The sequence below is a fragment of the Engraulis encrasicolus genome, chromosome 17, assembly GCF_034702125.1.
Source record: "Engraulis encrasicolus isolate BLACKSEA-1 chromosome 17, IST_EnEncr_1.0, whole genome shotgun sequence".
NCBI lineage: Eukaryota > Metazoa > Chordata > Actinopteri > Clupeiformes > Engraulidae > Engraulis > Engraulis encrasicolus.
In genome coordinates, this window is record NC_085873.1 from 2,077,089 (window position 1) to 2,089,398 (window position 12,310).

At 42.2% G+C, this 12,310-nt stretch overlaps 1 protein-coding gene across 3 annotated transcripts in view; it reads left to right on the forward strand.

The window, feature by feature from the left end:
• LOC134467686 (5'-3' exoribonuclease 1-like) overlaps nucleotides 1-12,310 on the forward strand; it is a 47,615-nt gene that overhangs the window by 20,224 nt on the left and 15,081 nt on the right. For all 3 annotated transcript variants that reach the window (XM_063221540.1, XM_063221541.1, XM_063221542.1), the window contains exons 20-28: nucleotides 577-705; nucleotides 3,325-3,487; nucleotides 4,069-4,188; nucleotides 4,519-4,617; nucleotides 4,845-4,960; nucleotides 6,085-6,228; nucleotides 8,394-8,483; nucleotides 8,731-8,866; nucleotides 10,423-10,479. In XM_063221540.1, the coding sequence (XP_063077610.1) occupies nucleotides 577-705; nucleotides 3,325-3,487; nucleotides 4,069-4,188; nucleotides 4,519-4,617; nucleotides 4,845-4,960; nucleotides 6,085-6,228; nucleotides 8,394-8,483; nucleotides 8,731-8,866; nucleotides 10,423-10,479 (1,054 nt within the window). The remainder of the gene's footprint in view (nucleotides 1-576; nucleotides 706-3,324; nucleotides 3,488-4,068; nucleotides 4,189-4,518; nucleotides 4,618-4,844; nucleotides 4,961-6,084; nucleotides 6,229-8,393; nucleotides 8,484-8,730; nucleotides 8,867-10,422; nucleotides 10,480-12,310) is intronic.

The window sequence follows — 12,310 nt, forward strand, 5'->3', positions numbered from 1 at the left end:
AACCGCTCTCTGGGTATGGCAGTGCAAATTTTACCACCCTATTATCGAACTCAAGGGGAAGTGTAAAATAAGCCTATTTTCAAAAATGGGACAGTATCACTTTAAGTGTCCTACAACAACTCTTTTTCTCAGAGAGCAAGTAATACACCAGTGTCATCAGACCTGTCATTTTTTCCCGTTTCCTTGGCCTCTCTCCTGAGTGTTGTGGCGCAGCTCAGTGATGCACCGTGCCATGTGTAGGCTGCATGCCCATGGGGACCCAGGTTCCAGTCCACACTGACCCAGTCTCAGTCTCTCTCTCCCCCTTTTTCTGCCGTCTGCTCTTCACTTTCCTGTAGGGAGGCCCAAAAATACCCTCCCAAAAAAGGGGAAAATGTTCTCTTTCTGTTGTTCTGCTAACTCGCTCTCTTTGGTCATTAATAAAAGAACTTTCCATTGCCGTTGTGTTGTGTTTTAGTCTTTGTATGTCTTTGAATGTCTGTTCATGTTTTTGTTTTATGTTACATGTTCTGTAAAGCGTCTTTTGGGTATTTAGAAAAGCGCTATACAAATTTGATGTATTATTATTATTAATAGGTTCTTCCTGGAAGAGCCTCAAGGTGTTTCCAAGCTGTACCTGGAAAAGCCACCCCCAGTCAGAGTGCTGTACCTGAACGAGAAGGAGCAAAAAGATTGGGAGAAGGAGGTGCAAGGCCTTACAGAGCAGTAAGACACATAATACCACAGTATTGCATTGCACTCGAAGTGACTTATAGTTATTCCAGGGCACTTGTTACTTTCTTGGTGCAGGGTTAGGTGCCTTGCTCAAGGGTACTTCAGCCATGGATGAAACTTTAACCCTCTGATCCATTGACCAACTCATCAGTGTCCATCCTCACTAATTCTGACTTGCTTGCATGTGCATTTTATTGGATCCCATGCACTTAAGTCGACTGAATCTTCCCCACGTTGACATGATCACTCATTTCTTTGGTTCAGTTGATTTCTGTAATGTCTTAATTTTTGAATTTGCGTATAATTTGCAGCGATGTGTAATTCATTCATGGTCAATTGTTCCAGAAAACATAGAATGGGGTGCTGTTATTCTTGTGTGAGCACATACACTTGGTGGACTTGTAGGTGAATGGCTGATGGTGGACTTGAGTGAGAAATAAGACTGAAAATGATAGATAAGCAATGCCGGGGTGGACATTAAAGTGATCGGGAGTTTTCCCGGCCCAAACCATCGACGTGGCCCACGGCGACAACTAATTTTAACTTTTTTTTTTTTTGGTCACTTCTTGTGTCTTATTCTTGCACTAATATCAATTAAGTTGCAACCGCCAGTTGCATCATAGTGGATTAAATAGGTCAAGAGCCCCTTCCTAGAAATTATGTGGTTCTACTACCATGTAAGCAGTATAATTCCCCCCGACCCCTCCCACGTGTTTCAGAAGGTTTGGCCCAAAGCTCGTCTTTTTAAATCACACTGGCGCGAAACAGAGCGTCAGTGATGGAAAGCAGAAAGAGGGCTAAAATAAAAAAAAGAAAGGCAGTGGCAGCCAAATGTGCCAAATTAACTGACATCTTCTCAAGACAAGCTGGTAGGTTACTGAAAGAGATATAGATAATTGGCCTGGTTGTGAATTTTATCATATAGGTTATCATATGGTCTAACGCGTGGCGAGCGTTTGCAACTGTCACAACTGTCAACTTACTGTCAACTTTTAAAAATGTCACAATGTAGGCTATAGGATTATCTATGCTTTAAAGTGCATTCCTACTTCCGGAGAAGAACCGAAAACTTGCCAGTTAACCATTTTGATGAACAGATTCCCAAACGCTTCATCACGCTTTATTTGTAGCCTACTACCAGCGCGCACAGGTTGACGCAATAGACATATTAGACTCTAGCCAAATAGCCAAATCTCTAGCCAAATAACGTGGCGATGTTTGCGATGTCAAATCAACTGTCAACTTACTGTCAGCTTTTAAAATGTCACAATGTAGGCTTTATGGCCTATGCTATGGTTGAAGTGTATTCCTATTTTCATAGAAGAACCGAAAACTTGTTGCTTTACATTAGGCTACATTCCATTTGATGAAGAGAGTTGCCAAACACTTCATCACGCATTACCTTGCATTACCACCTGCGAGCACTATCAGTTATTAACGCAATAGATAGGCCTATATTAAACAGGGGCTATTACATTTATTGTTAAATACTATTTGTTATTAAATGCACGTCAAACATGCTGTTTAAATCATTTATAAGTGCTGTATACCAATATTGCTCTTGGTTCGCGCGCACAGGGACAGTTTAGTTGTCTTTCTAAAAATTAATTACTGGAGAGTTTGCACGTTCTATCTGCGGAATCAGCATCGTGAAAGGCAAGCCCTCAGCGAATGACCATTCATTGTAATGTGAGACCCCCTTCACGCCCGCGGGAATCTATTCTATTTTCAAGTTGCAATGCCACAAATACATGCAGACACGTTCGCCTACATCCCGTGCTTGCAGTGTATATCCTCAAGGAAAGGAATCCTTACATTCGCTGTTTTTGGTAAACAGTTTCAAAGTCGCCGTCATGCTTAGCTCCTCTGCAACTGTAGCCTATTTCATCTCGCTGTTATAGCGTGCAGCATTTCTACAGGTGCGTAAGCATCAGCTCAATATGAAATGTCTTCTTTAGCCTATGGGATGCTTTCTAGCGTCAGCACAGCAGATGATCCAGATGAGGGTAGGAGTACTGAAGGGCCAGAGGAAGATAGTTAGTCAAAATAGATGTTTATGATGATAGGCCTATAAAATAGGCTATGCCACAGTCTACAGAAGAAAACCATGATATGTGTAGATTAAAACGTGTAGATGATTTAACAAAGCCATAATTAAATAAGTAACAAATAAGTGAATGAAAGGATAGGCTGTATGCAGAATGCAGTAGGCATGGAGCCCAGGACCACTGTGGAAACGGGTAAGGATTTAAGATGAACTAATTGCTGAAAATGCATCAAAATGAGACCAAATTAAACAGGCAACCACTGTTTAATCAATAATTGTCTATGAAGCCTACATTACTTTTTGATTGTTAATTCAAATAGTTAGGCCTACATTTAATTTAATTGTTAAATTAAGGTAATAGTGATAGGGAAGTCAGCGATAGGGAAGTCAGATGTTAAGAGGGAGGCGTGCATTTTGTCCTCCATATCAGAGTGGCCTGAATTTGAATTAAATTCCCGGACTGAGAAAAGGGTCCACTCCGGGCCTGTAGATAAGAATAAGAAATAAAAATGAAAACTTAAATATACAAAGATGAAACAATTGAGTACTTGTCTTCTGTCCAGGTTTGAAAAGAGCAAGGGTGTGATTATAAACGAGACCGTGCTGGTGTTGTACACCCAGCTGCAGGTGGGAAGGAAGTACACACCGACCCCGGAGGGCAAGGTGCACCTGGAGAAGCAGTGGGCCAAGCAGATCCTGCCCCATGCCTACCAGACCGTCGTCAAGGTACTTTTTTTTATTGGACGTTTGTGCCTTTTATGACTATTGTGTCTTTATTTGGATTGGGCAGCTAGAGAATGTGATGGGAAAAGAGTGAGAGAGAGATGGAGTTAAGGTTCGGGAAATCTCTGTGGGTCAGGCTCGAACTTGGTACCTGGGTATATGGTACCTAAGCCAATTTAGCCACACCCACAAAGCCCATTGTCAAGATACTGCAAGCGCTCATCTGCCCAAATGTCGTCTGCCTTCCTGTCAGTGTTTCCTTTTTTGCAGCATTTTCCCTTTCTTTATAGCAGTACCATCACATGTACATGATTTGAACTTCAGCCAAATTTTGAGTTTTCACTATGATGTCATATCACAAACTGCGGCAGGTTTGGCTGTCTGGAGCCCTTATCAATGATTTAGTGTTGGCATCTGCTACCCAGATAATAATGGCGCCGCCATTACATGACATTCTATTGCATTACATGGATAATGAGGTGGATATGAGCTGTAGAATGTCCAAGTACAATTCTAGAAGGATTAGGGTGATGTCCCTTGCTCCTCCAAAGGCTATATTGTTCATGGTCTTCTTCTGTTCCCAGGACATCAAGGCCTTTGACTCATCCTCCTCCACCACTCGCTTTCGGACCCTGGAGGAACTCTACCCCCCTGGCATTACTGTGTTCATGGTGGGAAACCCATTCTATGGAACCATGGGAGAGGTCTGTTCATACCTAATATCTTGACATTACACTACATTTCATTAAAATTCATTGCGCTCTTATCCAAAGTGAGGGTATCTGTACATGTACACCAGAAACGACCAAACGAAATCTGGGGTGAGTTGCCTTGTTCAAGGGCACTGATAAGCCATGGATGGTATTGGATTTTAACCTGTAACCTTCCAATTCTAACACAGACTCCTTAACCAATTAGTGAATGGCTGCCCCATTCTATAGTCTAGCCCTAATTTGTGTTGTTTGCATTGTAATGCTTATTGGGCCAAGTTGTGATCTTTGACCAATTCTGCACCAATTCTGTGTCCTCTGAAGGTGCAAGACTCCAGTGATGTCATCACCGAGGGACGAGTGCGAGTGGTCTTCTCTACCCCTTGTGAGCCTCAGCTCGATGCCTTAATACGAAACCAGCATGTAAGTGCTGTTTGGTTGGGCCATCCCATTATAGGGTCACTTACACCTGTTGGGAGTTCTACCCTAATGTTGCTGCTGTGATCGAATAATTTAATTCTTACTAAAATCTTGTGTGATCTCTCTGTCCAGTTAATATCTCTTAGTTCAGATGTCCTGATGCCAATTTCCATTGCTTTCATTTTTATATTGAATTTATTGACTTTGTGCTCCTTACTCCCGAACCACAGAGATACTCTGTGAAATACAGTCCTGCCTACATCTTGGCCACTCGTCTCGGCATCACCCCCCACGCCGTCTCCAGGTTCTCCGGAAGCATCTACCTGGGAAGAGGTTCCAAGAAGAAGTGAGTGAAAACTTGCCTGTATAACACCAGACGGTCTCATAAATGAGAGTCTAAAGGCTACCTATGCAATTTCTCATTAGCCTAGTAAACTAGCCCCACCCACCAGCAGCTAATATTATTTTTCCCTGCGAGTGGGTCTAGCCTCGGACAATGCCCCAGGCCCTGAAACTGGCGCACCAATCACAACGCAGGAGATTTGTTTTGAATCTTTGGATGTAAATCGGGCGGGGTTTTGGTCAGAGCGTTGGCCTATAGGCACAGACATGGTTTGAAAAACAACGGGTTGTTCCCATCAGCAATCTCCCAATGTCTCATTGATCGGGGCCAGACTAAATATTCACATTTAATCTCACATTTAGTCTGGTTTGCCAGGCTAATTTCTCATAGGAAAGGTTTACGTCGATTGCCCATGGCTGTTTATTGAGCATAACAAATGTGCCATTTGGCATATACGTGGCCACCTTGACAACAAACACCTACTCCTAATTCCCAAGACATTTTGTCATGGAAAGGGAAATTCAAAAGTTGGTTAATAAAACATTGTGTGCGTTATTTATGTTGGTGGCCTTCCATGTCATATGTCATATGAAATGACACAATACCCTTTCAAATCATGAGGGCCAAAAGTCTGATACAGGCTTGATTCTAGATCAATGAGTTGGCCTAGGCTTGCTTTATTTCTCCTTTATTATACTAGGTTAGTCACATTGAGGCAATTGCCTCTTTCCCGGTGAGCCCTAGAGGCCTTCCGAGGTCACGACGCCACATAATCTGTAATGCTCCCACTGGTGGCTACATGTTGTGGTGTGCATTCCATTATCCAAACTCCTGTCCTCATCTTGTGCTTGTGGCCTAGCGCTTCGCTGAAGCCCCACCTCAGTGGAGAAAATGATAACGTATCCCTACTGTCAGCCTAGGCACAAAAACTTTTGGGGGACCTTTCCTCTTTCAACATCCTGATTGCAGGAGAAAATTACCTTGTTATTGCGCTTTTGCAAGATATCGAATTAAACTTCTATCGTCAATGACGTCTCATGATGTCATCACGGGGCCACAATTGCAAGGGAGGACAGTAGATTACATATTGAAATGGACCCTGGATGTCATGTCCCACGTCTCAACAGCCCCCATGAAAAGTATGCAAACGTGGGCCTGAACCTCAAGTTCAACAAGAAGAACGAGGAAGTGCAGGGCTATACCAAGAAGACGGAGAAGGAGTGGCTCTATTCTGCCGCAGTAGAGGAGCTGCTTGCGGAGTACATTGAGAGGTTCGTCTTTATCTTTATTGTGTGTGTGTGCGTCATGGGTGTGTGTGTGTCTAATGCAAGACATCATTTACACTCATATTCCATGGTATGGTGTTCCCAGCACAATGTGCTTGCTTGTGTGTGTGTGTGTGTGTGTGTGTGTGTGTGTGTGTGTGTGTGTGTGTGTGTGTGTGTGTGTGTGTGTGTGTGTATTTGTCTAATGTAAGACATAATTTCCACTCATATACCATGGACTGTATTATGCACCGATCAGCTTTTTTGGACCAATCACCGTTAAACCATCATTAAAATCTTTATCTGCCCATCACCGATCGCTGCCGATCACAGAAAGATTTGGAATCGATGTTTTCGATTTGGAAGTAGACCATTCATAATCATAATTTTAATATGCACTGTAACCTATGGAGGCTATGTAACACATGTAGTCCATCTTTCAAATTGGAAATGTACAATGTCTTTCAGACTAGAAATGTGGTAATGTAGTGTATCTACAGTACAGTATTATTCAATGTAATGTAAAATGAATTATTGCGTCAAATTATTTAAGTATTTAAGATTGAACTGAAACTGAAATATTACAACCTCTTTCTCCCTCACCTGTAGCCATTTTATCTCCAATAAGGAGGTTATGTTTTCGGTCGCGTTGGTTTGTCTGTCTGTACGTCTGTCTGTCAATGTGGCTGACAATGAGAGGTTGTCGCGTGTTTATGTGTCAAGTCATTAGCAAATCACAGATCTCTGGAAAAAAATGTGGGGCTCTGAGAAATAAGCTCATGTTGATGCAGATATGAATGGTGAATGTAAAGGTGAGATGCACAGAAGTTCAAAGAAGGAAAGATGCGTTCTTTTACCACTGATTTTTCAACTGCGCCCTGAGCCAGTGCCTCAGGATAGGCCTTCTATGCGCAGTGTCAGATGTAAATGCAAAACAAAACTAGAATGGGCACTCAGTAGAGCGCAAACCTTCGCCTACGCCACTTATTTTTTTCTGGCCATCTTCAGAGTGTGGGGCATAACATTCTCCAAATTTTGGTGTTATTTTCATTTAAAGCGGACCGGAATATCGTAATATTACATATTTGACCCAGTCTTGACCTCTTATTCAATTCCGCATGCAGACGTTGTTCTGGCATGTAGTGCTTGGCAAAGAAAAACGTTTTTGACCTTTTCGTGACCTTGACCTTGACCTTTGACCCAATCACTCCCAAAAAGTAATTGATTGTTCCTTGAGTCATGACCAATCATCCCAGTAAATTTCATAAAAATCGTCTGAATTTACGTTTTTGACCTTTTCGTGACCTTGACCTTTGACCCAATCACTCCCAAAAAGTAATCGATTGTTCTTTGGGTCATGACCAATCATCCCAGTAAATTTCATATAAATCGGCTGAATTTACGTTTTTGACCTTTTCGTGACCTTGACCTTGACCTTTGACCCAATCACTCCCAAAAAGTAATTGATTGTTCCTTGGGTCATGACCAATCATCCCTCTAAATTTCATAAAAATCGGCTCAATGTACTTTTTTGACCTTGACTTTGACCTTTGACCCAATCACTCCCAAAAGCTAATCGATTGTTCCTTGGGTCATGACCAATCATCCCACTAAATTTCATAAAAATCGGCTCAGTTCTATCTGAGTTATACGAAGTACAAACAAACATTTTGACCTTGACCTTTGACCTTTGACCCAATCACTCCCAAAAACTAATCGATTGTTCCTTGGGTCATGACCAATCATCCCACTAAATTTCATAAAAATCGGCTCAGTTCTGTCTGAGTTATACGAAGTACATACAAACAAACATATTCACAAATAAATAAATACACAGCGGTCAAAACATAACCTTCGCCAACATAACCTTCGCCGACTTTGTCTTGGCGAAGGTAAAAAGGTATGTGAGAAATGTAATATCTTGCAATCTGCCTTTTGGCTGCCGATCAAGTTATTTTTAGGCAACATCGGCCGATCATACATTGGTTGATCGGTGCATATCTAGAATGTAAGGTGTTTCTAGTACATTGTGTGTTTGTTTGTTTGTCCAATGCAAGGCAGAATATTCACTCAAATTCCATGTAATGTATAGTTAACTACATACAGTATAATGTACTTTATGTTAGACCAAGGACAATGGACTAATATCAGTGTTAACTTGCCCTTCCCAGGTTCTCTGAGGTGTTTGACTATGTGTCTAATAACAGCAATGAGGACATCTTCTATGAGGATGACATCTGGTCTGGAGAGGATGGGAACGGGTACGCCAAGTAAAGGATTTCTCCTAGCGAGAAATATACTACTACTAATATATAACCATGTCTTACCTAGGGGTGTAAATAATAATCCAAATCTATCTTACCAAGACTTGACTTTTGATTTTGATGAAGACACAATAACATCAAAACATTAGTTTGGCACTGCTCTAAATAAAAACACAAAATCATCCTCCATGTCTGAGATGCTCCAGTGACCTTCTTTCGTAATAAGTGTTTGCTTTGTGTGCAGTGCGGAGAAGGTGCAGGAGATCACCAGCTGGCTGAAGACCCTCCCCGTCAGCACCACCTCCAGGACCTCATGTGACCTCCAGATCCTGGACACCGGCATCGTGGAGAAGCTCGAGGAGGAATTGGAAAAGGCCAAGGTGAGACAAGGGCGAATGGGTCCATTGTCGTGACTCACCTCCTCGATCTGTGCTTGTTGTGGCCTCGATGACACCCTGCCTCCGTGGAGAAAACAATAAGGTTTTCCTGCTGTCAGCCTAGCCACAACAAATGTAGGAGGACCTTTCCCTATTCAACATCCCCATTGCAAACGAGAATTGAGCATGCATATTTGTATAATAAGAGACGGTGTGATTGGAGGAGCCCAATACCCTATATCAGGCCATAATTAATGTGCATAATTATTAGGCAACTTTTGTTTTCCTATGGGAAAATGGGCCACAAAAGAGATCAAACAAACTCTGAAAAGACTATTAACAATTTTGAAGTCTTCCAGAGGGGTGTGGCTGTCTTAAAATATTGGTCACATCCATCTAATGCACTGTTACAAAGCCATCAGTGTCGCATGACATGTGCTCACAAAGTAACTGCCAGATTGAGAAGAATTGAAGATGAAACTACCACAAAACTATTACCCAGCAGTGATGTTATATTCCAGAACTGAAACCTACATTGAGTGTCCACAAGAGCATTGTATTCAGCTCTCACACATGGCCAAGGTAAAACAGGCTGAAACCTGAAGACCACTCAACAAGAAACTTTAGTCAAGACTGGGTAAAGAATTGTCTTTAGACAGGTTTTTCAATGGTTTTATGCACTAGTGACTGTTAATGGACCAGGTAGATGAGCCTATGGCTAGATCAGTAATGTGCACACTCAGATGAGGTCCTGAGTTGCACTTAAATGCCAGCAAAGTACTGCATAAATACCGTTGTCTTCTTCAAAGATGCAAATTTCTCCCTCTCAAAGACCCAACCATGCGCTTATCCACCCTGTCTGTAAAGAGTTACTTTCCCACGTCCATAATACCTTTGAAAACTCTGTCCCCAGGTATGTTTGGCCCAGTCCTGACTTAATTAACTTGTTAAATGGTTGTCTAGTGTCATCCCTTCTTACCTTGGCCATGTCTCTGAGTGCTCAATACCCTGTTCTTCTGGACACTCTGTGTAGATTTCTGGAATATGATAGGACTGCAGGGTAATATTTTTTTTGTAGTTTCACGTTAAAATCTTCTCAGTTTTTGGCAGTGACATTTCTTATGAGACTGATGACTTTGTAACGGTGCATTTGATAGTTCTGTGCTAACGTGACCAACGTCTTGCCAATTTCAAGACAACCACATCCCTCTAGAAGACAAAATTGATTATAGACTTTTCAGAGTTGGTTAGATCTATTTTGTGGCCCATTTTCCCTGAATAAAACAAAGTTGCCTAATAATTATGCACACCTGATATAAGGTGTTGGGCACCTTCGAACACACCCCCATCTTATTATACATATATGCATAGCCCGGAATGTTTAAATCCAATAGGTTTTCATGTTCATATAGATTCCTGTTGGAATATATGCATAAAAAAGACAATATGGCCAAAAAACATGTTTGCCTAATAATTCTGCACACAGTGTATGCTTAATACCGTGTATACTTCGCCTTTCCTGACTCTTTCCAATTTCCTCTGACTTTTGCCGTTTCTAGGTGAAGAGGAGCAACAAGAAAGTGCGGGTGACTGTGAAGCCACATCTGCTGTACAGGGTGAGTCCCACCATACAGTTACATGCACAGGAAGCCCCTCAATCTGATGCTTTCTTCACAGGCTAATAGCGACTACCTCTAAGGCCATATGTGTGCATGTACCTGGAATGAGGGAAATCAACTATGACTGCAATTACCAGACACACACCACAGACACACACACATAGTATATATACACACACACTTAACTGACCTATATTTAAAGGTGACATATTAAATCCCTTCATACAGCAGTTAGAATTGGTCTATGGGCTATACAGAACACGTCCATGAAGTTATTTATTCAAAATCATCAGAACACCAAAGTTTCGCCAGCTTGAAATCTTGTCAGCGCCAGTCACTTATAAATTGCGCGGTTCTGCTCGGTCCCTGGTCTAGCCACGCCCCGTCTTGGCTTGCGGCGCAGCCAACAGCCAGGTTGGCCGCGAGAGAACTGGAGCGTAGCACCACCAAATCACAATGGCTTTTAACAGACCGGCAATTATCCAGCCATACGTGCTTGACCCCTTGTCAGACCCAGACGCCGAACAAGAGGAAGAGGAGCCACCTAGATCCCCACGAATACCAAAACCAGTATCTGAATGGTTAGTCAATTTTGTACTTTCTTTCCATCTGCATCGCTGATCTCTCAAGTTTCAGCAGACAGGCTAGCCAGCTACTAGCAGAGTAAACGTAGCCTACTGTAATCGTCCTATTAGAGATACTGACCAAACAATATGATTGCATCCCTCTGTATTTCTATTATCTTTAGTCTATGTAAACATTGAACAGTGTTTTGCCTGGAAAGGCTAGGCGAGGCGATATTTTGTACCATTTCATAGGCGCTATCATTTCAAATGGTATGGAACCTTCAGAAAGACAAATAGCTTGTGTGCCTTCGTACAGCAACTTTAGAAATTACAATGACATGACAATACAAAAGCCTTTAGCTTTACAGGGGACGTGGTCAAGGAGATCACCTAGACTGTACATTGCTGGAGGAAATTTGACTCATTCCCTTCGTCCTTTCATAGGTGCCGATGCGGGAACAGTGGTGCAATGCCTACTGAACACGAGAGCTTGTGCTGTCAGGAGGTCCCAGAGGTAACTAGTTTTCTCCATCACTTAGTGTGTAGCGTATCTCTTGGTGTTTGTCATGTAGGGTTAGCGTAAACAAGGGTGGCCAAAGTAAAAGTATAAGTAAATAATAATACACATGCCATGGGTTCCTTCCAGCACAATACCTTGGTAGAGTAACTGGTCTGCAGTAGGCTAGATTGTTGTGTGATCCTGCACTGGCTAAATAGGGGGAATATTTTTAGGGCATCCCCCCAGTAACGTCTCATCCCCACATTAGATGCAATGTAGTAACTGTAACAAATATCATGTGCCGGTTAGTACTGACCACACTAGGCTAATTCTACTTTGGCCTCCTCAGGTGACAGGGCCACCATAGTATTTGCTTGCAATACTCACCTTACCTGTATCATCCTACTACCTAACAGGTCACAAGGCGCATGGAGCAGGTGGAGGGCACTCAGCCTCAGTGTGTTATCGACCATCCTGGATTTTATGCCACGTCCCTCAATGTGTATGTGCTTCAAGCCATGTACAACATCTACAGAGCAGATCATGGACCAGTACGGCTACGGGGCATAGAGCAGTATGTTCACTCCTTACTTCTACCATATCACAAATGTATGACAACTTTACATTTTCAGCAAACAGTCTTATCTTACTTCCTGCAGGGCTGATTGATGCCTGATTTCAGGCTTGACAGAGTTTGCAAAATAAAAGCATTGATAATAATTAGCCATTAGGTTATTCTTATATAAAGTGTTACAGGTGCAGG